General features: G+C 41.1%; 1 protein-coding gene across 1 annotated transcript; it reads left to right on the top strand.

Annotated features, from left to right (window-relative positions):
* The first annotated feature begins 14 nt into the window (after positions 1–14).
* On the top strand, positions 15–26,747 carry YWHAG (tyrosine 3-monooxygenase/tryptophan 5-monooxygenase activation protein gamma). The gene is made up of 2 exons (XM_059896884.1): positions 15–323; positions 23,325–26,747. Exons 1-2 carry the CDS (start codon positions 237–239, stop codon positions 23,979–23,981), a joined length of 744 nt encoding a protein of 247 aa, XP_059752867.1. The 5' UTR covers positions 15–236; the 3' UTR covers positions 23,982–26,747.
* Positions 26,748–27,989: the final 1,242 nt, after the last annotated feature.

The raw sequence follows: 27,989 nt of genomic DNA, 5'->3' as shown, positions 1-27,989 counted from the left end.
CGCGGCGTGGGCGGAGCCGCAGGGGGTTGTCCGCCCGCGGCACGCACAGCAGCCGCAGCCACCTCGCGCCCGGTCCCTCGGTCGCAGCTTGAGCCGCAGCTTTCGCGCCGTCGCCTCAGCCGCTCGCTTCGTGGGTCGGTCCTTCCGGCACACGGGCTCCAGCCGCGCCTGCAGCCGCCCTCCGAGCCCTTCAGGCCGCCCCGGTCTCCTCGCCCGGCCCGACCCAGCCCGTGAAGATGGTGGACCGCGAGCAACTGGTGCAGAAAGCCCGGCTGGCGGAGCAGGCGGAGCGCTACGACGACATGGCCGCGGCCATGAAGAACGTGAGTTTCTCCTTCTCCCTCCCCGCCGCCTCGCCCCAGCCCCTTCGCAGACGCGGGCTTCCGCGGAGTCGACTTGGGGACTAGTCACCCGTCGCTCCTGCAGGTTGGCCGCCCCAGAGGGGGCTGGGGAGGGTCCTGAGAGCGCTGAGAACCGGGTGTGACGCGGCCTCTCCCCGAGCGTTCCCCAGGGCCGGCGGCGCTGCCGCCTCGGCCCTCCCCACGCGCCCGCGCTGGGGCGGGGTCTTGCAGGGCTGGTCTCGGGAGCGGGGTCTCTGGCCGCTGCACCTTCGGGTCTGCTGGGGACTTGAGCAGGGGCTGTGCGCATCCTTTGTGCCCCACTTCCCCTCCTCCCAGCCTGGCCTTGTGGGGGCGGGGGACCGCATGGATGCGGTTCCTCTTTTCTCCCTGATGTCTGGGCGGCGCCTTTCCCATTCACTGAGCAGGTCTCCCGGTTTTCTAATACTCCCCCCCTCCCCAAATCTTCCCACTGCCTCTCCAGACAGATCCTTTAGGACCTCCCCGGGAAAAATGTAGGCTGTCCTGAAAACCTGGGCTCTATGGTGCAAAATCGAAACCTCCTTGCTCACGTTTTTCTTAACAAAAGGCTCCTCTTTCTGCATGCCCCAAAGCAAGCCCTCTTGCTTTTAGGAAGGGGGAACGTTTGTCTCGCTAGCGTTTTCATTGATTGTTCTCAATATGTCATCTCCATGTTTTCCTACGGCTTTCGTATTGAAAAGTGTTGGTATTGTCTTTAAAACAAAGGTGGTGAATTTAGCTGACTGGTTCAATTTGTGAGATATGCTGTTTCTTTTTTAAATATAAGCACACATCTGTCGAATTTTCTATAAGTTGAAAAAATATTCTCTGATCTGATATTGCAAACAAAGCGGTGGTGGGAGGCAGTATCAAGTCATTCCAGAAGATTCTGCATTTGTCGTATTGCAGAGAGCCTAGACTGGGTGGAGGCTGGGAGGAGTTATTTTAAAGGGGAAAAAGTCTTTTTCTTTTTTTTTTTTAATTTGTTTTGTTAGATGCATCTGAAGCTTAAAAAAAAACAAAAAACTAGCGCATCCTCAATGCTGATGAAAAGAGAATACTGATCTCCAGTTGTCGCATTTTGCAGATTCCTGCTTGTATTGCACCATTTTGTCAGTAACACTATATTCATCTAATGGGTGGTCAACCAGTTTGATATTAGAGGATGGGGGAAGTATTGAGCATTATTAAATGAAATGTAAAATTATCTAATGATTTCGGTCTCCCACTGTTTTCATATCTAACTTCCTGCCTTATGTAACAAAGGTTTTAAAACGCATCTCCAGTGTGCAGCGGATGGAGGAGTGTACCTTGCCTGTTAAACCTTTTTAATGAAGCAGTATAGGTATTACAGGTTAATTCTTGAATAACTTTACTGGTTCACAGAAGATGACAACGCTGATGTCTGTGTATTTAAGCCAGCTACATTAACAAAGAAGATTTTTATCTTATTAAGGAAGAGAGTTGATTCTGAAATTTGGAGCACTGTATTAATATTATTGCCACAGTTGCTGTCTTTAAAGCTCAAATGATGTAAGTTGCACTTTAGCAGATATCAGTATCTTTACTTCACATTACTTAGACTCTTCTAATTTTTCCATATTTCTAGTTTCACCGGAAAGCGAGTGACCTCGCTCCTATATCCATAGCAACCCAGTGATGTCACACACAATGACACAGAGGCTGCAGTGCACCTAATGGGTTGGTAGGGAGTATGCAAATGGCATTTGTCCAAGGTAATGCAGAAATTAGCAGATAAGCCAGGTGGAATTGAGCATTTTATCTTCCACCGGATGAGAATTGGTCCCCCAAATAAGAATTTCATTTATCCTTAGACGTGCAAATCAGGGACGTCTAGCTATGCCTGTTCACCTTCCTATCTGTAGTTTTCTCAAAAGTTTATAAGATACAGTCGTGTTTTTAAACATTTGACTATTAAAATTGGGCAATGAAGGAATAAAGATAGAAATTTTAAACAAGAATGTTTTATGCTCATAGTGCAGGGGTGAGCTGTATACATGGGTTTATTGCGAATTATTAACTTGGCAGGTTTTAATAAAAACCTTAAAAAAAATTATGACTTCCTACTGGGGCATTTTCAGTAAATGTTAGGGAATGAGACTCTATTACCGAACAATTTAGCTTGGGATTTGGGAAAGTTCTCTCTTGCTGTGTTTATGTTTCTGCTCCTTAACTGAGTATGGAGGAAAAAACAGTTTATAAAATACAGCAGACCTTTTCCAAATCTGTTTACCGTGATTTTGAGGAATTAGGCTTACCTCTGACCTGCATTTTCCTCATCTGTAAAATGGGTCAACACCTGCTTGAAAAAGTTGTGGGGATTAAATAAAAAATGTAGTAGGTGCTTTAGAAAAGGTAACTTTATAAAACTTTATTTCTTCCTTTGTTTATAAAAATCATCTCATAAGAGAATTTGGAAAATACAGGAAGATACAAAGAAAATACTCAGTCCTACCGCTTGAGTTCTCTTCTAAGACTGAAGTCATCCAGATGCTAGCGTGATTAAAGTTATTTGCATCTGATGAAGTTACCCTAGTAGTAAAGAGTTAGGACCTATGATAGTTGTAGGTGGCTGACCAGGATAGAGATAAAATGGTGTATTCTGGAAAGGAGGAAAGAAGGAAGTTTATTCTTTTAAGACACATGTGTAGGCTTGTATCTAAAAAGAGCAAACACCTAGATGTTTCCTACTTGTTAGACAATACTGACTTGTCCTTTGGATTTTAATAGCCTCTTGAGAAGTTAATATTCTAAGTAGGCTACTGGTACTTGCCTGGGGGCGGTGGGGGGGGGCAGAAAAGGTTCTAGGCTACTAACTTTGTTGAAGTTACTGGGTTAAGCAGTTTAACTCAGGTGTGTTGGGAGGCATTAGTGGCAAAAGGCTATCTTAATTATATAAAAAAGTCTTCGTAGTGGAATCGATATACTTAAAAAGTTTTTACCATGTTAAATATTCTGTTTTTCCTACTAGCTCTTCCAGGAGGCTAGATCAATAGCCATTATCACTAGTGGAGTAATGACACCTCTGTAGACTCTTCAGAGGTGGAGTTCTGCCAGCCATTATTATAATCAGAGTCATGTGGTTTCAGTTGTTCTCTTTGGGGTGGAAAGAATACAGATGACAGTTTGCTTTTTACGTTAACCTTCACAGTAACTGAAATGACTCTTAAGTGCCTTTTCTAATTATTTAAACAATTTCATATGTATCTTTTGGATTATATTGAGATAAAAGATGTTGCCGAATGTGCATCCTCATTACAGTTCTTTGGATTAACTGCAGACCCTGGGGAGGATTTCATCCCCTAGTACTTGGAGGAAGCCTTATTTATTTATTAAACCAAACTCTAAATTATTAAAAAGTGGAGGAAATGATTTTATTTTTATTGAGGTAAAAGTCACAACATAAACTAACCATTTTCAAGTGTACAATTCAGTAGCATTCAGTGCATTCACAATGATGTGCAGCCATCACCTCTAGAAAAAATAGGAAGATATTTTAAAAATGATGATGGTCTGGCTATAGCTGGCTGGATTTCAGCACATTACTGATTCAGGAATGTGTCAATAATGAAGGGCTCACAGCCAATGGTAATCAGTATCCCTTTCTCTTTGTTTTCTAACATCTGAACCTTTCAGCATAAATTGAAAAGGGGACTTATTTTGGCTAGATTTGTATTTCCATTTAAAAAGTTACAGAGCTTAAAAACTATACGTTGCTCACACAAATTAATAAGAACAATTTACCTGAAATCGGAGCCAACTATTAACTATTTGGAGATTATAGGAATTTTGCTGGTGTTCTTATTATCACTCATTTTCCACCCCAAGACTGACTTTGTTAGACACACTTGCCCTGCTGTGTGCCACAGGTTCCTGCAGTGCTGAGCTATTCAAGCATGGGCTTCTCCTAAATAAGGTGTTAAATACATTGTTTTGGTGTTTCTGAGGCTGCCAGGAACAACTTCTTGTCTCCAATATCACCAGCCCTAACAGTTTTATCTGGCAGGGCATCTGATTCTTTCTGTATTCCTACCAGATTCCATGAGATGTGGAAAAAAAGAAGCAAAGACCGCTTTATATGTTTAAGAGTCAAAGGGAAAAAAATCACATATAAACCATTGTCTTTTGTCGTATTTTCTAAGCTCTGTTTGTTAGAGCTAGACCAGATATTCGAGACTATAATTATAGGGAACCTATATTTGTTGTCTTTCTAGGCTATAAAGGCTACCAACATGAGCTGCCTTATGGCCTTTCCTCTCATAATCGTTTTTCTGCTGTCTTCCCCAAATTCCATTTTAGGTATTACCTATCATTTTGGTTTAGTACCAGACTATATTATCTTGCTTTAGATTGGCACTTGAAATTTTGATTTTACTAATTTATGAATTTGAGTCGTAAGAAAACAGGTACATGAAAAGTGATCAACAAAAATTCCCAAAAGAAAGCTTAATTTTAAAATAAGTGGTTAAATTTATTTGGTTCCATGATTTTGCAGAAACAATAAAAATTTGTAAATCTTGTAAGACTTTGCATGAGTCTTTCTTTTTTCTTCCTTTTAAAAGAACTCGTGAAGTCTAAACCAAATTTTCATCAGCATATCACTTGTAAGAGTGTCCCACAGAGGTAGATTTTTCTTTACCTAAGTTGAATACTGTTAATGTGGTGCATAGCATTAGTCGCATTGTGAATAAGTAGATAGAAATGAGTGTTCTTACATATATAGATTTTTAATATGACATTTTTTAAAAATTCCAAATAAACTCATTGGTCTCATCCTTTTAATCTTTGAAGCGATACCTTATTTTTGGAGAGGTGTAAAGCCAAACTTGGTGAGTAGGACCCAGGTGTAGTGTCATCTTTTCCCTCTTAATAATTCTGTTGCTAGAACAGGGGTGCCAGAGCTGGGGATATGACAGTGACAGCAGTGGGCAGCTGAACATGTAATGACGGTAGTGCGAGAGGAATCCCTCATCCACCCTCCCCCACCGCCGAGTATGAAGAGCAGCTGTGGTGGTGTGAGAAGTGAGAGAAGGCTAAGAGGTAACAAGAGGAAGGCTTTGAAAAATGAAGGTTTGTTTTGAAGAGAGAGATCATTTAAAACTTCTTTAGCTTTCTGAAAGGAGTTATTAATATGGCACTTAAGCTACCATATTCAAATAACCAAGATCTAGGAAACAAAGTTGCCTGTGGTGCCAGTACTTTAAGGATGTAGAAATAAGCTTAAAATATTTTCGACTGAATTGTTTCAATTCAGTACCATTCAGTTCAACACAATGCTCCTTTTGTATGGGTCTAACATGAAATAGTGAATGAGTATGTCTTTGCAGCAGAAGCCCAGCATGGATAGTCGCCATGCAAACAATCCCATACTCCCGCCAGGACATGCTTCCATGAGGGCCTGCCTGGCATGGCTAGACCCGGTGGATAGATGTTATTTTCAAATCATACTCCACTCTTCACGTATGACTCACCTCTGGTCTTTCTAGCTTACATCTGTGTAGTAAAAATAGAGACTTAAAGTTTAGGCACTAGATTTTTTGTCTAGTAGTTTGAAAATGACCCAATGCGTGAGGATAAGGAGAAATAACAAGATAGGATAAGAACAGCAGAATAGCATTCTGCAGACAAGGAAAGCTGGTGGGGACAAGTGAGTAGGGAAGAAAAATTTTAGAATATCTTGATTTTGGGATGCTCTGATCTTCTAAGGGACTCTGGTTTTTGGAAGGCTGTCATCAGTGGGACAGACCACTGATGACAAAAATGTCTGGCCTTTAGGACGCTAGACAGATGACACGTATCACCATAATAGTTCCCTATGCAGGGATATTTCCATCATGTCTTTCTACAGGGCTTTGTACCTTGCTTTTTCAACTTGATATTTCAAGGATATTTTCTTCTGTTATTAGTATTTTCAGTGGCTGAACAATCCTGTGGGTGTGTCATAATTTCATTTTTATTTAGCATTTAGGCCATTTCCAAATTTATAAATAATATTGCCATGAATATCTTTGTGGCTAAAGCTTTCAACACAGATTGTATATTAGGACAGAGACCCAGAAGTGGAATTTTTGAAAGAGTTGCTAAGAATTTTTAAGGAACTTGAAACCATCACTAGTACTGGTGTGTATCTCAAAAGTTTTGGAAGATGTAATTGTTTGGGTAGATACTACATACACATGGTTCAAAGTTCAAGGATACCCTATTGCCCTTTCTGCTCCAGAAAGAGAAAATGAGGTTGAAACAGGGGAAAGTTTAACTGCAAGCTTATTTGTGGCAAGCCTCTCTTCTGCTTTCTTGTGGTTGGAATGAGTACCTTTTTAAAAAATTTAAAAAAAAAAAACTAATATGGTAACTTTCAAGTATATGCAAATATGGTAACTTTCAAGTATATGCAAAATAAAGATAATAGCATGATATAACCCCATAATAACCAGTTTCACCATTTGTCAGCATATTGGCCAATCTTGTATCTATATACTTTACTACTGTTCTGGTCCCCTTGGTATTTACCATCTTGCAAGATGGCTTTTTATTGACCTAAAATTACGCCTTATTTCCTACAGATGTTCCAATTACCAGCAAGATCTCTTTATGTTCAGATTTGGCAACCTCGAAGTGTAGTTTCTTGCTTAAAGCATTTAATCCAGGTGGCAGATAATTTAATTTTTTCCTTGATTTTAAGAGGAATGTTTCTCTTCAGTTGACATCCCAGTGCTGCTTCCCATCAGCCTTTGCTCATGAGGAGGAGGAAAGGCTGGATCGGTCATGAGTGGGGAGAGGAAAGATGGTGCTGTGTCAGGTAGGTTTAGAGAAGGGTTTTATCATTACAGGACTGTTCGTTTTTACTGCCTTTTTTGGGAAGGGGACAACAAAGGCTGATATCTTTTGTCATTTCTGGCTTTTATCACCAATCCGATAGAAGTGCTAAAACCCAATTGATTTGTTGAGGGAGATGTGGATAAACAAGTTTTGCTTTTGTTCGGTTTTGTTGCTTGCCAAGCATTTAAAAAAAATCATTTTTGCCTTGAAGTCATCATGGTACTGGTTGTAGGTATGAGTAGGTAGGTAGGTAGGTAGGTAGATAAGTACATACACTAGCTGTCTGGGCCCAGACACCTTGGGTTTGAAGTCCATGCTCAGAAGTATGGAGTTGACTAGTTTAATGATATCAATAATTTAGGTGAGTATACTGCCGTTTTATTTTTTTACCATTCGAAGGTCCTGCAGAAAAAGGCTAGATTTTTGGAACCGTTTATTGAGGAAGAGAAAACAACATGGTAAACTTCAGACAGCTATAGTAATGAATTGAACTTTAAAATTGCATAAAATGTATTTCTATTAACATTACTTATTTAGAACTCTGTCTAGCATATAGATTCTCAAAAACAGAGTGAATTATAGCTAGTTCTTATTTTGGATTTATGGTACTCTTGCATTTTGATCATGTTTTTCTCTTCGTAATCTGGCCGGCTGTATAAATACATATATATTTTTTAATGAAGGATGATTAAGACTAGCTTTTTAGTAAGTGTTTACATCTGTTGTGAAAATCACATCAGTACTGTAATTTACTAAGCTGTTATGGCACAGCATTACCCTGAAATGTTGATGAGTTAAACTACGCATCTGGACCACAGAGGAAAACCTAGTGTACTTTTTGGGTATGACTTTTTTCACATCTGTTCTATGGATTTCTGCACTGACTATAATATTTTTGGGAAGACAAGATTTTAAGTTACACACTCTCAGATTAAAATATTGCAATATAGTTGGACATTTACTGTCACTTGGGAAGCATCTTTCTATACTTTTCCCATTTAATTTCACAACAGTTTTATAAAGTGATGGTCCCATTTTACAGGTGGAAATGTTTAAGTAATTTGCTTAATAAGGCTTGAGTTAAAAGTTTTTTTTTTTCCTAAATCTCGGCCTCTTTTAAAAGGTTTTTTAGTTTTCAAAAAGGAGTCATAGGGCTTCCCTGGTGGCGCAGGGGTAAAGAATCTGCCTGCCAATGCAGGGGACACGGGTTCGAGCCCTGGTCCGGGAAGATGCCACATGCCGCGGAGCAACTAAGCCCACGAGCCACAACTACTGAAGCCCGCGTGACTAGAGCCCGTGCTCCGCGACAAGAGAAGCCACCGCAGAGAAGCCCGCGCACTGCAATGAAGAGTAGCCCCCACTCGCCGCAACTAGAGTGCGCAGCAATGAAGACCCAGTGCAGCCAAAAATAAACAAACAAATAAATAAAATATTTTAAAAAAACAAAGAGTCATAGGTGAAGTGTATACGTGGATACTGGTAATCTTTTAGCTCTTGTCTCAGTGATCTGTTTTCATTAATTTTAGTCAATGTTCTATTGTTTGCAGAAGCTTTGAAATTCCTTCAAACTGCTGTATATTTAATATTTTTCCATTTGGTTGTCCTTGAGAGGGTTGTTATGTAATCCAGGTTTTTAATACAGAACAAACTTCTTTAGGGCAGCCCTAAGATGAAATACTCAATATGAGTGTAATCTTTCTTTTAGAAAATATTTGGTCCCATGATTGTGGTGTGTTTTAAATACCATTTAACAAAGGAGAACTTGCAATTTTTAGTATAAGGAGGTAAGTACCATGGTTTTGCCATTGGAGTCTTAAGGAATTGCCAAGAAGTGAAAGGATGCCACTCACACTGAATGGAAGAGTATACCTCACTTGAAAGAAATGGGAGGAAGCTGTGACTTTTTTGTTCATCAAAGATAATATGGTCTTGTGTGGAATTCACAAACTGGAATGTGGAAACATGTTTTGAGGGGATTTAAGTGAAGATCAAAGGAAGAAAAGAATGTTAACTTGAATATTTTGTAGATGTTCTAGGCAGCGGAAGAAGTGAATGGTACTGATCCAGAATTCACACAGGGAAGGTAGAGTTGTGAGGGGATTATTGAACGTCTGTGGGAACATTCCACACACAGAAGGTGAAGGTCAGCCCAGTGCTGTGGTATCAGAGGACACTGAAGTCACCCTGAGCATCAGGGGAGATTTCCTAGAGAAATGATAGCAGCGCAGTGTGGTGGGGGTGAGGGGGGGGTGTTGAGGGGAGGGGAAAGGCTGGAGGAAGGAATGTCCAGGCAGAGGGAATAGCATTGTTTAGTTGCAGAATGTACAGGGAGCAGAATCCGTTGCATGATTGAGAACAGTCACTGTTGGTTGCACTGAGAGAATGTTAGGAAATGAGTCCAGAGAGGTAAATAGGGGCAGGGGCCAGTTCATGAAGGGCCTTGTGGAGTTTGGGTTTTTTTCTTAGGCTTTGGAGAGTCATTGAAGGATTTCAGGCAGAAGAGGATCATTATCCGATTTTTGGTTTGGAGAGAACCTTGGCAGCAGTGTGGAAGTTGAAGAGGAGGACAGTGTGGCAGAGGGACAAGACTGATTAGTATTGCAGGGTCTGCTCTGAAGGTATGAGGACCAAGACATGGGCAGTGAGGGCAGATTTGAGAGAGAGAATTTGATGGCTGGAGATAGGAGGAGGAAGGAGAAATGATGGAGAAGATCAAGTCAATTGCCGTCATGCTGTGTTTGAGGAAACATTTAAGTGGCGGTAAATGGAAGCAGCATGGCTACAAGTTAATTCATGAAAAGCTCTTAAAACGGCCTGGCACAGGTTAAGCACTCAGTGTTACTTATTATTCATTAAGTAAACATATTTATTTAGGAACCACTAACGGCCAGGTTCTAGTCTCAGACCTGGAGGATATAATATCCCCTGCCCTCACAGAACTAACATTCTAGTGGGAGTCTCCTACCAGGCATAATAAGGTCACCTAGGCAAAATTGAGAGTTGAAGTCAAAATGAACCCTGGGGAATCCCACTTCAGTAGTGACTGGAATGAGGAAGAAAAGACTAAGTAGATGGTGATAGAAAACCAAGAAAGCAAGCTAACGAAGTGGACAAGAGTGTCAAGAAAAGGGGATTGGTCCGCAGTGTTAGATTCCTTACGAATTAGGAAAGGGACTTCCCTGGTGGCGCAGTGGTGAAGCATCCGGCTGCCAGTGCTTGGGACGCGGGTTCGAGTCCTGGTCCGGGAAGATCCCACATGCCGCGGAGCAACTAAGCCCGTGCGCCACACCTACTGAGCCTGCGCTCTAGAGCCCACGTGCCACATCTACTGAAGGCTGCATGCCTAGAGCCTGTGCTCCACAACAAGAGAAGCCACCACGATGAGAAGCCCGCGCACCACAACAGAGAGTAGCCCCCGCTCGCCGCAACTAGAGAAAAGCCCGAGTGCAGCAATGAAGACTCAATGCAGCCAAAAATAAAATTAAAATTAAAAAAATTAAAATTAAAAAATAAGACGTAAGAGAACATGGGATATGTGAGGTAGGAAGACAGTTGATGACAGTGGTAATGGGGTGAGGAGTGAATGAAAGGTGAAGAAACGGTAACAAGTGTAGGCTAATTTTCAGAAACTTGATTTTGAAGGAAACAGATGTGATTAAAAGGCATCGTTTATTTTAAACCTCAACTTGGACTACATGTTAATGGGAAAGTACAGGAAAGAGAGTAACTGATGGGAATATCTTGAGAGGGAAGAAACATCTTGTTTGCATACAGGGAGGAGGTGGCAGTGGTAGGGGCAGTTGTTTGTCAAGTATAGGCCTTTGGTCACTTTCCTTTGAAGAGGCAGTAGTGAGCAAGGGTTGCCAGGCAGTGAGTGCTAAGGGCCCGGCTGAGGTTAAAAAGCCTTAATTTGTAGTGACTACAATCTAGTGTTTTTTGGTCTCTCTCTCCCTTTCCCCTACCCCGCCCCATATTTTGGGTATAAGAGTAGAAAGCAGGCTGGGTGGTTCTATTGATTGAGCATTTGGGTGTTTTAGAGATGGTATAGCAGAAGGACAAGGCATAGGAATGTTGATGTTAATGCGAAAATAATTGAATTTGATGGATCTTGATGAACCTTACAAGGAGGAAATAAAACCTAAAGGAAAGGGGCTGAGAAAAAAGGAGAGGGCTCAAGAGCAAGTCTAGTAGGTGGAAGTGAGGACTGGTAACATTGAAGGATAGGTAGGAGTTTGGTTTTATTATTTTTTACTTGTTTTGGCCGTGCCGCACAGCTTGCAGGATCTCAGTTCCCCAACCAGGGATTGAACCCAGGCCACGGCAGTGAAAGCTCCAAGTCCTAACCACTAGACCACCAGGGAACTCCCCTTTTTAAAAAAAAATTTATTTAATTTTGCTTGTTTCTTTTTGCTTTATTTATTTTTAAGATTTATTTATTTATCTTGGTCACACCTCTTAGTTCCCTGACCAGTGAAATCGCCGAGTCCTAACCAGTGGACTGCCCAGGGACTCCCAGCAGTTTGATTTTAAAGTGAATGGTTGGGGGTGGGGCGGGGGGGATAAATTAGAAGTTTGGGATTAACGTATGCACACTACATAAAGTAATCAACAAGGACCTTCTCAATATCCTGTAATAACCTGTATGGGAAGAGACTGCAGAGAATGGATACATGTGTATGTCTAACTGAGTCACTTTGCTGTACACCTGGAACTAACACAGCATTGTAAATCAACTATACTCCAATATAAAATAAAAATTTAAGAAATGAATGGTTGTGAGTGAGGTCGAAGATGTGGTTTGGGGATAAGTTGTCAGAATTGATGAGATAACTGTTGTTTAGAATTAATTTGAGGGAGTAGCCTTGGATAAGGAGGTAGGGCCAGAGGTCTGGATACAGGTAAACAATCCCAAAGAAAGTGAACATGACATTGATTCCAGAAGAAATTTTAGAAGCAGAGAAAAGACATGAAAGAGAAGATGATTGTGAGGGAGTCAGTATGGGCTTGTATAAGAACCTGTGTAACTAATTTTGATTTAACTAATTTTTATTTTTAAAAAATATTTATTTATTCGGTTGCACCGGGTCTTAGTTGCGGCAGGTGGGCTCCTTAGTTGAGGCTCCGGTTAACTAATTTTTAGAATAGGGTTATTTGATTGCTAGCCAAGGGAGTGCTAGAGGATAGTTTATCTATTTCCTGATTTGTGAGGTTAAATGGTGAGCTGCAGAGCTTTGGCATTTGTCCTGGTTGTTGAAAAGTGAGATCAGACTGGAGCAATGGGTGGAATCTCGGCTAATGAAGTGGCCTTGTTTTTGCTTCAAGTCCTGTACCTTGACCCTAAAATTCAACTGTTCGTTACATTTGGTGCAGGTGGCACTTAACAATAGCCATCTTAATATTCATTAAGTTTTTGTTTGTATCAAACTACCTAAAGCAAATATTTCTTGTTTATCACAGTTCTTTATCCTGACCAGGTAGTTTGGGTCTAGACTTGCTCCTGTGGGGCCGGAAGAGCTATGAAGAGGCCAAGGCCTCTTCACATAGCCTCTCATCTCCAGGTTAACCCAGGCTTCTTTGCCTGGGGAAGGTTCCCAGCAGTGAGCCCTGATTCACAAGCACTTTTCAGGCCTTTGCTTACCTCATACTTGCTAATGCTCTGCTAGCCAAAGCAAGTCTCATGATCAAGTTCAGATTATAGAGTTGGAGAAATATATTCCAGTTCATGATGGAAGGAGCTGCGAAATCATTTAAAAGGAAGGAGAGATAGATACACAGGGTTGGAAGGAGTTATTAGGGCCATTTATGCAAACAGTCTGGGCTGGATACAGCTTATGTAGATTCATGTCACTTAAACATTCTGAAGTGACAGTTTAGGTACTGTGGTGTGATTCACTGATGAGTGAAGTGTGCTTCCTGCCCTTAAGGACTTTAGTCCTTTTAGGAAAAAGAAAGGTATACAGTTATACTACAAGGCATTAGATATAAGCAGTATAATTGCAAGGTGAAAGTTACACACAGAGTAAGCAGTAGTTCTGCCTGAGGAATTTTCAGGCTTCAGGAAGTAAGTGTAGTATTTGAATTAGGGCTTAAAAGATGACATAGAGAATTTTTCTTCATAGTTCTGGAAGTGCGTTTTAGGTGGTTGGAAAAGAATGATAGCAGAGGAGTGTGTAATATGAGGAAGACTGCGAGACCTGGGTCTGGGTATTGATGACTTGCAGCAGGGTTTTTCTACCTTGGCCCTGTTGACATTTGGGCCAAATTATTCTTTGCTCTTTTATGTGGCTGACCTGTGCATTGTAGGATGTTCACCAGCATGCCTGGCCTCTGCCCGGTAGATAATATCTAAATAGAGCTGCTTTTAAAATGCACTGTATCATAGGTTATACAGCACTTTCAAATACACCAGCTTGTTTACCTTCTTCCCCCTGCCCCCCCCCCCCCAAAAAAAAGCAGATCTGTGGTAAAACTAGCAGTTATAAATGTTAGTTCATTTGTGGTGAATTCAGAAAATAGCCCGGCTAAAGTGTGAAGTGTTGTATTCTAAGTAGCAGACTGGAGAGTACTGACAAAAGAGTACTGACAAATTTTGGGGGAAAGAGTCCGGATGATGAGGGGCGTTGCATCCAGGTCATAGAAACAGTTAAGTAGAGAAGACCTAGGAGTATGAGGACTATCTGTTTGAAGAAGTGATTCTGGCCCCAATAAATAAAATTCTTAAGGCTAGCGACTGGCAGTTTTAGGGGAGATAAACTTAGCTTTATCTTGAAGTCAGGTACTTCTGATCTTACTCTGTAAAGGTGGATTTAGGCTGAGTTCTCACAGGTGTCCAAGTAGAGGGTTGGAAGACCACCCACCAGGGTCTGTAAGAGGGAGGGGAGCACTGCCTTGGTATGTGTTTGTGTGTGTGGATTGTCTGTAATTTGAGAAGTTGTTATTTTAGTATATTTCTCTCCTGCCTTTTTTCCCCATAGTGGCAGAATTGAATTGCTTCATAATGAAGAATACCCATGGTAGGGAATGTAAAATTCTTATCCCTTTTCAAGTTTGCTTAACTATATCTGAGCAATAAAGATAACGCTTTCGTTCTCATTTTTGGCGAGGCTATTGAGAAATGATAAGCTACGTCAAACTACATAGTTTATTTGAAGGCACAAGAGGAGGATTAAATAAGAAGTAGAGGTTCATGCTCTATTATAGTGGGTTTTCTTTGTAAGAGCCCACATGTTATGAAGCATGAAGTATTTGGAATTCTGAACTTGTCAAACAAATAAGCTAATTAATTATTGACGTGTGAAAGTGCTATATAGACTGGCATAGTGCAGCAGTTTTATCTTTATAGCTTTATTGAGATATAGTTCACATACCATACAATTCACTCATTTGAAGTGTACAGTTCACTGGTTTTTAGTGTGTTCAGAGTTGTGTAACCATCACTAGTATCTAAATACAGGACATTGTCACCTCCCTAGAAGAAACCCTGTACCCATTAGCAAGCAGTCACTGCCCTCTGCCCTGCCTCCCCCCCCTGCCCCACACGAAAAGAGCTCTAAGCAACCACTAATCTATTTTCTGTTTTTACAGATTTGCCTGCTTGGGACATATGTAACTGGAATCATAATATATGGTCATTGGTGATAGGCTTCTTTCACTAGCCTAATATTTTCATTATCATCCATGTGGTACCATCTATCAGTACTTCATTCCTTTTTATGCCTGAATAATATTCCATTGTATGGATAATGCTACATTTAATTTACCTTTTCATCTGTTGACATTTGGGTTGTTTCCACTTTTTGGCTGTTTTAACTAATGCTGCTGGGCACATTTGTGTGCAAGTTTTTGTGTGGATCTTATGTTTTCATTTCTTTTGTATATACCTAGGAGTGGAATTGCTGAGTCATGTGGTAACTCAGCATTTTGAGGAACATTGTCCTGCAGTTCTTAACCTGGAGAAATAGATGTGTGGATCCCATGCAATACTGAATCTTTGAGGGTTAGGGCTGCTAAGGAGAGTGTTTTACAAAAAGCTCCTCCTTGGTTAAGAACCAGTCATAATAGTGGAAAGCATATGGGATTTTGAGCCATGAGATTTGCGTTCCATTCTTTGGCTCTGAGCCTTAATTTTCTAAACTTTAAAATGGAAATAACAATACTGAATCATAAAGGGTTATATGGAGGGCCAAGGAGGAATTATAATTTTAGTGAAGAACTCATTTTTGATACTGCAAAAGTTATTTAGAAAAATACGGAATAGATGAATACTTTTTAACATGATAGAAGTATCTTTTAAACAAAGAGTTGGTATTTAAGAATGAAACACTGGACGTATTCCATTAAATTCAAAATGAAACAAAGATGCACATTATAAGCATTACTAATATTGTCCTTGTCCTTGCAGTAGATGTGATACAGTATAAGAAATCTAACCACGGGAAAGGACAAGTAATATTTGGAAACCATAAAATTAAGTAGGGAATAAACTGGAAAAATATTAGAATTAGTAATTAGTTCAATGAAACAGGGCTGAAATCTATAGTGTGTATTTTATATATCAGCCCTGATCTGTATAAAGATATAATGAAAGATTTTTATGCAACTAAGTTTTGTTTTTTACGGTATTCTTGGTAGAAGTGAGGTGGTGAGCACAAAGCAGCAGATGTGGGTTTGAGTTATTTACATCAGTAAACTTGTTTACATAAAACTGCTGGCTTTGAGGTTTTTTTGAAAACTTGGTTTTCATAATTGACTTTGAACTTTAATTGTGGATGTGATTAACTGGGTAAATTATGGAGAGGGTTTGTTTGAATAGGTACTACTGGTAACAGGTCAAACTTCAACCTCCTCAACCTTGACTGCCTCCCAGCCACTCTGTTTTCAGACCCTTCTAGAAATACAGTGAGAGCATAGAAATTCCTTTTTAATGGCTACCTAGAATTCTGTTGTATGGATGTATCATAATATAGCCAGACTTCCATCGAGGACCATTTAGGTGGTTCCAGACTTTAGCTGCTACAAATGATGGCGGTGAATCAGTTTCTAGAAGTGGAATGGCAGAGGCAGAAGTTTTCTTAGTATTTGTCATTTTGATAGCTGTTCCCAATTGCCCTCCATAAAGTTTGTACTAATTTATGGTTTCCAACAATGGGTGAGAGTGCCTGTTTATCCACGGTACAGCCTTCACAATGAGTCATGAAAGTTTAAGTTTTGCCAGTCTGATTGGAGAAAAATTAGCATTTATAAAATGAATGAATTTGAGTACTCTACTTATATTTTCCTTTTTTTTTTTTTTTTTCAATTGTCCATTCCTTTGCTCACTTTTCTATTACTGATTGGTCTTAAATTCCTTTTAGGAAGGTGTTTTTTGTTTTTGTTTTTGTTTTTTGACTGCGCCGCTGTGAGGCTTGTGGGATCTTAGTTCCCCAACCAGGGATCAAAGCTGGACCCTTGGCAGTGAAAGCACGGAGTTCTGACCAGTGGACCTCCAGGGAATTCCCTGCAATAGCATGTCTTAAAGTACATCTTTTTTTATTGGAGTTTAGTTAATTTACAATGTTGTGTTAGTTTCAAGTGTACAGCAAAGTGATTCAATTACACATATATTTTTTCAGATTCTTTTCCATTATAGGTTATTACAAGATACTGAGTATAGTTCCCTGTGCTATACAGTACGTCCTTGTTGTAGAAAAGTACATATCTTAATTAAAAAGTACTTCATTGCTAAAAATTGCTAGTCTGACAACACAGGGTTGCCACAAACCTTCAGTTTGTAAAAAACTGCAGTATCTGTGAAGCGCAGTAAAACAAGGTACAGCCTCTATTAGAAACTAGCCCTTTCTCTGTGACATGTTGCAAGGTTTACATCATCAGAGACTCAGGATGGGAGAAAGAGCACAGGATTTGAAACCAGAGCACCTGAGTTTGTGTCCCTGTCTTGCTGTGTGATTTTTGGGAAAAAGTCTATTGATTTCTCTGCATCACACCTGTAAAGTATAATGTCCACCTTGTTAGGGTAGTTGTGAAAAGAACATAGGATTTGGTGGCTGTCAGAAAAGCCCAGGTTCTCAGGAAGCTCTCCTCTTATCGATGAGACCTTGAGCTTGGCCCTTGAGCTTGGCCCTGAATATGCCATGGAAGTTTCATGATTCTTCTAGGATGTTCCTCTTCCTGGAATGTTTCCCTTCAGCACAGTTTTTATCCAGGGTCATTGCTGCTGGCTTTTATTTATTTATTTTAAGTTGGTGAATTTTTGTGTAGCCTTTTTTTAAAAATTTATTTATTTTTGGCTTCATTGGGTCTTCGTTGCTGCGCGTGGGCTTTCTCTAGTTGTGGAGAGCAGGGGCTGTCCTTCGTTGCAGTGCGTGGGCTTCTCATTGCCGTGGCTTCTCTTGTTGCAGAGCACGGGCTCTAGGCGTGCGGCCTTCAGTAGTTGTGGCACGAGGGCTCAGTAGTTGTGGTTCGCAGGCTCTAGAGCGCAGGCTCAGTAGTTGTGGCACACGGGCCTAGTTGCTCTTCGGCATGTGGGATCTTCCCGGACCAGGGCTTGAACCCGTGTCCCCTCTATTGGCAGGCGGATTCTTAACCACTGCGCCACCAGGGAAGTCCCGCTGGTGTCTTTTAAAAGCCCAGCTGATGAGCTTTCCAGGCAGAGTTTGAATATGTTTTGAGGGTCCTCAAGACTTAGCCCCATGTTCAGTGATCTGCCAGGACTCAGCATATAGCTGTGCTCTTGGCTATGATTTATTACAGTGAAAGGATGCAAAGCTAAATCAGCAGAGGGAAAAGGTGCTTGGGGCAAAGATCATAGTAAACCAGGTGCAAGTTTTCCAGAGTCTTCTCTCAGGGGACTCACACAGATTGTGTGTGTGAAATGTCTGCTGGGAATCTCATTAGAGACTCAGTACCCAAGGGATTTTTGGTTTTGTTTTGTTTTTTTGATGTTTAAAATATTTATTGGTATTTTTTAAAATAGATCTTTATTGGAGTATAATTGCTTCACACTAACTACTGTGTTAGTTTCTGTTGTACAACAGAGTGAGTCAGCCATATGCATACGTGTATCCCCATACCCCTTCCCTCTTGAGCCTCCCTCCCACCCTCCCTATCCCACCGCCATCCATTGAGGGATGCTCACAAAGGCACTTTCTGCCTAGCACATACCAAATTCAAGACTCCTAGAAGGAAAACAGGTGTGTTTAGCATAAACCACATTGTTTGGACAAACATTTTAGGGACAGTGAGCCATTCTTAATCGGGGATGGTGGGAACCCTTCCAAAATCTTAGTTCTCAGATGCTAGCCAAGGGTCAACTTTGCAAGCAGACCTTTCTAAAGATAGCAGTCTCAAGGCTGTTGTGTTAACTCTTTTTTTGTACAGACTGTACTTCAAGTTTAAGGCATTTTGCCCACATATGCAAGACATGACTTCAGATTATTTTCAAAAATTTTGATTTGAGATTTAGCAGGTCGTCTCTAGAATACATGACTGATTATATGCAAGCAGAACAGTGTCACATTTACTTGTAGTGGGTTATTCTGCTGCCTGCACAGTATATAGATAACTGTCCATTACTTGGACACTGATACTCATCTTGCACCTTGTCATGTTTTTTTTTTTTTGGTGTAGGGTGTTCATATATAGCAGTCACTGCATTTACCCTTTTTATGGCCTCTTGGCCCTTTCAGGTGATAGCACTCCTAGGACCGAAAATGCTTGATGGGACCGAATGTTATACCTGGTGTCTGCTAACTCATTTTTTTAATAGACTATTTTTTAGAGCAGTTTTAGGTTCACGGAGGAAAGCACAGAGGTCCCGTACGCTCCCTGCCCCTCCCCCCACGCACAGCCTTCCCACCGTCAGCATCCCAGCGTAGTATGCTTGTTACCATCAATGGACCTACACTGACTCACCGTTAGTATTCAAGTCCATAGTTTACATTGGGGTTTAGTCTTGGTATCGTACATTCTGTGCATTTTTACAAGTGTGTAATGACATGTATCCACCATTAGAGTATTGTACAGAATAGTTTCACTGCCCTAAGAATCCTTTTTTCTGCCTGTTCATTCCTCCTATCTTATTTTTTGGATGTGAACAGAATGTAAGTTTGTTCTTTGTGGAGATTTTCAGCTTTCCTTAAGTCAAGGCGTCTTACCATCATAAGTTATTGTACAAGATTCTGCTTGATAGAAATACATTTTAAGTAAAGAAAGCTTAATTCAAGTTTCATTTAAGGAGTTTAAACATTTGAAGTTGCATTCATTACAATTTAAGGTTCTCGATAGGTAAGTTGAAGAATTGTGAATGACTTGGTGCTCCAAGACCACACAGGGTCAGAAAGTCATCTAAATAGCTTTCCAAGAATCTCAAGGGTTGCTCATCTTAGGTAGAGAAGATTTGTCTCCTCATCAACTCTTAGGGGAGAACAGTTGATAACTAATATCTGATGCCTTAGCAGCTGGGATTTGGGGAGTTTTATTTCTTAAACTGTTGGTGAGAATAACAGATTTTTCTAACCTTTTTGCTAACAGCTCTCTCTAACTCACTGAAAGAAATTTGAACTTGAGCTAGTATCATAGGAGTTGAGAAGAGAAACCTTAATTTTATTTTTAACCAGAACATAAAACTGGAGAATTTGCAAACTGTCCACATTTTCCAGTAGCCATGACAGTAAATTTTGGGGACCATATATACAAGTATTGCATTCTTAGAAACAGTTCAGTGACTGTTTTGAAAGACATTACCTTGCTTCCCAAATGATACATATCTCACATCTTCCTACACTGAATAGGCATTCTATCTTGGTTAAACCTTTTTTTTTTTTTTTTTTTTTGGTTAAACCTTTTTTGAACGCTATGTGGATACTTTTTTTTACCTTTTAAAAAAATTATCTTGACTTTTGAAACTAGTATGGTTGGGATCTCTATTTTATTTTAATGTAAAAATCACAGATTATCTCTCATACAAGTCATTTTGATCTTAAGGATTTTTTTAAAAATTCAGATTTAAGGTTTTTAGAGAAATCTTAGTTCCTTTGAGCAGACTTTTTTTTTTTAGAGTTAAAGGTTTTCCCCTCTAACATAGTTTTTCAGTGGCAGAGAACATCTGGGTATGTCCCAAATGTGGTTGAGTTACTGTATCTAAAGGTGATGTTGGCATTGCATAATCTCCATGTTCCAGTTTGTCTGAGGCAAATGGCTACCTTTGGGCTCTTTAGCCCAACTTTTGCAGCAGGAGGAGACCTAACGGTATAGAGTACTGGTGAGGTAATTTGAGCTTTAAATAGTTGCTGGCTCTTGAAATAAGGATAGCATGATTTAGGGGAAAGGCCAGAACCTGATCTCAGTGGCCTTAGGCACCGCGGCTTCTTGCATTGGCGACAGTTATCAGGTTACTCTAGAGGCGGCTAGTCTTCAGTATCTGCACATTCAGTGAATATGGGCTGGTGTCCTATGGTATGCGGGCCTCAGGCCTACAGAGGCCTCTCAGCCTGTTTGAAAGCCAGTCTGGGGAGTTATTCCAGGCTATATGATATTAAAGTTTATGGAAAGGAAGTGATGTAAGGGAGCTAAGGACTAGAGAATAGCATGAAATGGAGAAGAGATACTTGATACAGTATCTCTTATACATTAGTAGCATTGAGCAGAAGATAAACTAGATGATGTGAGAAATACAGAGGCCTCCTATGGCGAGAATTAAAGTGAAGGGACGTTATTCAAGTTGTTCTCAAAAGTAATTGCTCAAGGGAATTTCCTGGCGGTCCAGTGGTTAGGACTCCGGGCTTTCACTGCCGAGGGCGCGGGTTCAGTCCCTGGTCAGGGAACTAAGATCCCGCAGGCACATGACTTGGCCAAATAAAAAAAGTAAATGCTCACATCTCTATAGCTCACATCTCTATAGCACTTTACTGTGTTGGGAGCACTTTATCGTTCATCTGATACACCCTTATAATCTTATGAAGGAGGTAGAAATCTGTATGCAAACTGAGGCCCAGACAGATGAAATGGCTTGTCCCCAAGGTCACTTAGTAAATGGTGGGACTGGAAAGCCCCAGTCTTCTGGGTTATTTGCATATACGTCAGAAATTGACAGGAGTGACAGTGGCTGAGGGCTGGGAATAGTTTCTCCAAAGTCCAGAATATATGGAAAATTGGATGTGAGATGATAAGCCTCCTATTCAGGGGAAGCAGTGTTTCCACGGTGGCGGGGGGGTGGCACTCAGAGAGTAGAAAGCACCTCTGTGCTGGTTTCCTTCTTCTCTGAAGTCCAGTAGAACCAAAGCCCTGTTCCCCCACTCTGCATCTGTTTCCCCTAGGCCACCTCTGGCAGAGCTACTGTTGCTGTCTAGTGTTAGAGTGGAGAATCAGTAATGCATAGTAAGAGGTTAGCATAAGAAAAACCACTCAAAAACTTAGGAATTTGAGTGTGTGTTATTTGCTGGATGTTGTGAGAATTAGTAAGCAAAGCATATGAACTAATATGTATGGTTTACATTCTGATTTGATTGTATCTGAGAGGAACTATTTTAATTACACAACCAGTTTCCTTAAGTATAATCGTCTCCCACCCCGACCTCTTCCTTAATAAAAGAGGAATACATACCAAATGTAAATGATCCATACACAGGTAAGTCTCTTGGAATCCCAGCCCTTCCTCCCCCAGATACTTTAGCTTATCTTTTTGGATTCTATCCCAGTACCTTGCACATCTCTGAGTAATATAATGTTACATGGATGCTGTGGTTGATCTACACAGGGAACAGAGAGTAGCCAGTTTAACTGGGGGTGGGAGGAGTAGAGCTGGGCAAGATTGCATAGAAGCCATGAGTATAACTTGGTTCTTGACAGTTGTCTAAGTATTTTCCAGGCAGGAGCACTGGTAATTGTTCTAGGCAGAGGCAGAAGAACAAAGGGCAGAAGTATGAAGGTTTTTGCAATTAACATGTTACCACTGGAGCGCAGGTACGTGAGAGAATGAGGCGAGGAAAGCATCTAGTCTGTTGTAAGTCATAGGAAAGAGCTCATGATCTGGGGTTTCTGATAATGCCGTTGACTTAGTATGTACCAGTTGAGATACAATAGTTAACCAGACAAATAAAAATGTGACCTCAGAATAGGAAAAAAGTAAGGGCTCAATCACTCCTTCTTGTAAAATTTTGTTTCGTATGGTTGTCAGACACTTAGAGGTGTATGGCTCTGACATCACAGAAATCAGGCAATATAAATTAAATAGTTTTAGTCACTTGATTTAATTTCTTTATTATATGCAGTTGTTTGGTAGTCATAAAAATACACAACATTGGTGTGCCGTTGCTTTAGTGTCCTCAAGGCTCTTAGTGTTTCGGATGATGAAAACCTAGCACAATTGAAAGAAGCATTAATTCCTGTTGGCCACCTCAGCTCAGAAGTGCTTTGCTCACCTCTCCATCTTATTGCTGTTGTATTCAGACACTACAAACACATGTTCCCCAAGTTGCTAATATGTCAGTGATCAGAGTCAATCCCGTGCCCCCAGTTTTGACTTCCTTTCTGGCTTTCTTAATTTATGTTATTTTAACATAAGAAAAACTTCTTTGTTTCTCAAAAGTCAACTTGAAGTTGACTGACTATGTTCTCACCCGGTAGGCAAGATACTCTCACCCAAAATGGATGGGACTGACGTTTGGTAGACAGGGCAAGGTTAGGAAGAAGCTGTCATTTCTTTTTTCTTAAAAAGAACTGATGAGATATATAAGCCATCTATACTTAAAATCCTTAGGATTGGTATGTACGTAGTGTTGCCTGAGAGACCTGTTGACCTTTTGTAATTTAGATCAAATTTTGACTTTACATGTAAGAGTTAGACTTGATAGTTCTTTCCTGGAACAGCTGTGTGATAATAAGCCTATGTGTCCTTCTCTAGGGAGAAAGCAGGGGTTCAGGCACCATTGAGCCAGTTGCAGTTTTTTCCCGTCTTTGTTGCTCCTTCCCTCTCCATCCCTCTTCCATATACCCACACAGCCTAACTTCTGTTTGTTGATTACTTTAATCAACTGCTAGATCTCTTTGTGTTTTAGTGGCATAAAGATATGATTAACCCAACTGACATCATCTGTACCGTAACAGCTCTTTATCTTTCCTCCTTAATAGGTGACAGAGCTGAATGAGCCACTGTCCAATGAAGAAAGAAACCTTCTCTCTGTGGCCTACAAGAATGTAGTTGGGGCACGCCGTTCTTCCTGGAGGGTCATTAGTAGCATTGAGCAGAAGACATCTGCAGATGGTAATGAGAAGAAGATAGAGATGGTCCGTGCTTACCGTGAAAAAATAGAGAAGGAGTTGGAGGCCGTATGTCAGGATGTGCTGAGCCTGCTGGATAACTACCTGATCAAGAATTGCAGTGAGACCCAGTATGAGAGCAAAGTGTTTTACCTGAAGATGAAAGGGGACTATTACCGCTACCTGGCCGAAGTCGCCACTGGAGAGAAGAGGGCGACCGTCGTGGAGTCATCTGAGAAGGCCTACAGCGAAGCCCATGAGATTAGCAAGGAGCACATGCAGCCCACTCACCCCATTAGATTAGGCCTGGCCCTTAACTACTCCGTTTTCTACTATGAGATCCAGAACGCCCCAGAGCAAGCCTGCCACTTGGCCAAGACCGCTTTTGATGACGCCATTGCCGAGCTCGACACTCTCAACGAGGACTCCTACAAGGACTCCACGCTCATCATGCAGCTCCTCCGCGACAACCTCACGCTCTGGACAAGCGATCAGCAAGACGACGACGGTGGAGAAGGCAACAATTAAGGCCCCCAGCTGGACTGGCAGCGCACGCTGATGCTACTACCGCAGTCTTTATTTTTCCCATGAGTTGGGGTCGGGTGGGGGAGGGAAAGGGAGGGATGACCTTCCTAGGGAGAAACCCACGACCTGTCCTGTCTTTGATCGCCTCTTTGACATTTTTGCCAAAATACCACTAGTGGAAAGTCAGGCTAGCTGTGCTGGTATTGGAATAGCAGCCTCACGCTGGCATATGGACTGTTCTGTAGATTAATGCAAGTGGAGCTGTCCTTAATTTAACTTATTGCTAGAAAATAGGGTTTTAAGATGAAAAGAAAACTTAAACGGAATAGCCCTCATTCAGTAAGTTCTGTGGTTCCAGTAAGGATTTTTATGTACATATGCTCTTGTCTTTTAAGTTCTGGGTACTTTCTAGCTCATCTGTTTCAGCTGTGCGTTTTGTTTTTCAGGGTGTACTCTACCAGACATGGAATAGTTAAAATCCCAAGCTGATAGACTTAGAACATAAGGTATATTTATCCTTGTGGTTTAGGCCTTGCCAGTTTTCAGAAGTTTCTGATTAGTTGACAGTATTAACACTAAATTGCAGTTTACAGTATTTCTGCATTACAGCCATATGTGACATCAAGCCATTGATTGTGTGTTTTTCTTATTTTGGCTTTTACATCCTTATTCAGCCTCATCCAGGTTGGTTTTGCTGTTATCTATCTCCTAGGCCAAAAGGCTTGCCTGAGGAGAATCAGAGCTACTTTAGGTTTTGTTTAATAGGTGCTTGGCAGATGGCTGTGGGATTTTTGTCCTTCTTTCTTCTTAACTTAAATCCACCACAAAAATGATTAATCACTTTAATAGAAACGTTAAACACCACAAAAATAGAGAAAATTCAGGTCTGTGTGTCATTTATTGTGCTGATATTTCCGGAGAAATCCTGGTTTTTTTTCAGCTGCCATAGCTCCTTCCTCAGGGACTGCACTGCTGTCTCACTCCTCACGTGAGTCTTCCCTACTGTACCTTGTGCCCAGGGCATGCACTCGGGTGGGTGGAAAAGCTGTTGGGTCGTAGGAGTTGGCGGTCGTTTTGAGAAAGTTTGTGGTGCAGTGTGTGAAAATTCAGGTGCTAGGAGCTTACTGGTAGAAAAATCCTAAAGGAAGAGCTCTATTCATAAACATTCTGTCCAATTTCGGGAGCCTTGTGTGTCAGTTTTTCCTCCCTAAAAACAATCCTTCCCCAAATAATCGTTGTAGGAAAATAAACTAAAATAATTATCAGATAATAAATGCTTAACTCCTATTTGACCAAAACTTTTTTATGTATTTTTTTCCTTTTTAATGAAAGCATAGAAGTTGGAAATTGATTTGTGCCATCTGTACACGTTTTAGAATTGAAGGAAACCACGATGCTATTTCCACAAGTTTGTTTCAGTTAGCCTTAGGTCCTTGGTTCTCATTTTGGATAAGTCTTAACACACGACCTGTTGCATGTGCATTCAGCCTTTTTTATAAGGTCAGTAACAGCGTGAACTGCTGAGATAGGTAATGACACCAGACTTGTTTGTTTCTTTGTTTTATTTAGGCAGGGAGAGGAATGAGTAGTAATTGAGGAAAACCTGACAGTTGCTTTTGCTAAAACCAGAATGGAGCTTCCAGTTGTGAAATGCACGTGTTGACCAGGATCCAGGTGGCAGTGAAGATAGCAGAGTGTGACGATGCTCTGTAATGTGGCACAGTTACCCAGCATGACCTTCCTTCGAAGGCCCCCTCCATACGCTAGAGCGGAAGTCCCAACTAACCAAACCTACCAGGAGAACTAACAGAAGAGAGCTTCATAGCTTCTGTGCCCTAACAGGGGCCTAAGGTCAATGCCACGGATGGGAACAGATTTGCGGGGGGTTGGGGGGGGTAGGTGGGGTTTTCCTTAATTTATCTTCATGTCCAGTGAGCAGTGTTGTGTCCTTCCTTGTAGCATTTGGAAATGATTTACTGGAATTACAAAACCTATTTTTCATTTAAATTTCAGCTTTGGCTCTGGCTGCTTTTTAGAATAATGCAAGGTAAACCCATATCTGAGGGCTAAAAATGAAGGAGGGAATGGGAGACTTGATATTTAAGCAGCTTGAATGGTTTATTTTCTTTTCTTTATTTTTAAAGAAATGCACTTGCCTATGATGCTGTCTCTCCAGTGAAATGATTACTCCTCCATTACGCTATTGATACAATATTGTGCATGCTAGTGTTGTATTTCTATACAGTAGCTTGAAATTTATTAACTTATACTGTAGGTGTTATGTATTCCTATGACAAAAAAAAATTAAGTCTTCAAATTTTTTAAAGTTTTTTTAATTTAATTTTTCCTTTTGGGGGTAAAGTTTGCTCTACCAAATAGTGATCGTAACAAATTGATCTGTTTTGGATGTTGCTATAGTGACATGCAGTTATATATTTTGTTTTTAAGGGTGGGGGGGGGAAGCAAAAGAAACACCAGTGTTAGCTTAATCTTAATGTCTGGTGTTTGTCATGGTGAAATTATAATTATTACAGTGTAGGAGAACAACGAATATGTTCTCTGAATGAGCCTTTGTGCTTTTTGTCATGTTATGCAGTGAACTATTTTTAAGGTCTAATCAGTGATTATTTTTCCAACTCCGTGTTTCTCTAAGGAATTATTTCACACACGGACCATTCTTAGCAGTTTTCCTCAGTGATGGAATATCATGAATGTGAGTCATTATGTAGCTGTCGTACATTGAGCAAATAAACTTACAGATCTGATGTCGGTGCTAGTTTTATTTAATGAGTTGAAATTTTTCTTTGCTTTTGAAGGTTTGATTGGACATGGGTGTTCTCCCCCACTCAAAGAACAAGGTTGGACTGCGGGGGGAAAGGGGCAAAACGGTGTATATTGGAAAGTGCCTATCTCTGGGAATCAGACCTGGGTTTACTGACCTTAAAAAATGATCGCACCTTTTGGGTCTCCATTGTTTCTCTTGTGAAACGAACCTGAAGTTTGAATCATGACTCCTTTTGATTCTCGGGCAAATGACTAAACTTCTGAGCCCTGGGGGTGGGGGATATAGGTCTAAATGAAAACTGGGTCACGTGCCTGGTTTGGTATTTCTCAGCTGCCCATTGGAGATCTCATTATGTCTTAGGTGAGGTGGGTTTTTGCATTTTAAGATGTTCATTCATAACTATATTGTCTTGGGTTTTTAAGTCTTTCTGACGTGGTCAGCAGCCTTAGTTGACGTGGGCTGCACTCTCAGCAGCCTGCTGTTTCTGATGGCAGCTGTCAGGATGTGCCCGCGGCTCAGATCACATCCCTGGACATGTGGGGTGTTCTGCCCTGACCAGCTGTGAGGAGGGGTTTGTCTACAGGAAGGAACACCAGGGCAAAGGCGTTCCTCCTCCACCGGCTTGGGTGTGCTCCAGCAAGGCAGGGAGGGGCTGCACTCGTTCATGCAGTGGAAGAGGACAGCTTTTCAATTCTTTGGGAAATTTTAATTCACATTTTAGGAGTAACACTGTGTGTGACTAGGCTTTTGCCATGTTAATGAATTCACCTATTTTGGCTCGTTGTCCCTCAGAATCACCTTGAGAGTGCCACCTCTGTGGACACAGAAGTGACCCATGTGCCTGAGGTCCCACAGCTCACTGATGACCCATGTTGGAGCCCGCATCTTCAGCCCTCCTGAGCTTCGCCTCCTAACACCAGGCTGCTTCTCCTCTAGGAGATAACTGAGCAGCAGCCAACACTGACTGAGCAAGAGCTCAGTGTGGGAGTTACTAGGATAGCGGCAAGTCATACCCGTCTTGCCAGCCAGGGGAGTTGAGAGATGGGCAAGATCAGCACAGGCTCACCAAGGCTCTTCAGAAAGAAAGGTAGCTCCTGGAAGGTGTTACTGTTACACCCTTGTTCCTTTGGTGTAACGTCCCATTATGAGTGCCTGGAATTTGACATAAGACTGGAATTTGCCCAGAGGATTTTCCACAGACGGACTTCTCTTGAAATGAAATGCTG

Source organism: Balaenoptera ricei, chromosome 15 (assembly GCF_028023285.1).
Source record: "Balaenoptera ricei isolate mBalRic1 chromosome 15, mBalRic1.hap2, whole genome shotgun sequence".
NCBI classification, from domain to species: Eukaryota; Metazoa; Chordata; class Mammalia; order Artiodactyla; family Balaenopteridae; genus Balaenoptera; species Balaenoptera ricei.
Note: the sequence above shows the minus strand (reverse complement) of the source record. Positions and strands in the feature narration are given on the sequence as shown.

Bases quoted from the DNA above. Each gene is read 5' to 3' on its own strand.
- YWHAG (XM_059896884.1), top strand. From the start codon at position 237: ATGGTGGACCGCGAGCAACTGGTGCAGAAAGCCCGGCTGGCGGAGCAG. The intron at 324-23,324 runs GTGAGTTTCTCC...CCTCCTTAATAG, and splicing joins TGGCCGCGGCCATGAAGAAC to GTGACAGAGCTGAATGAGCC.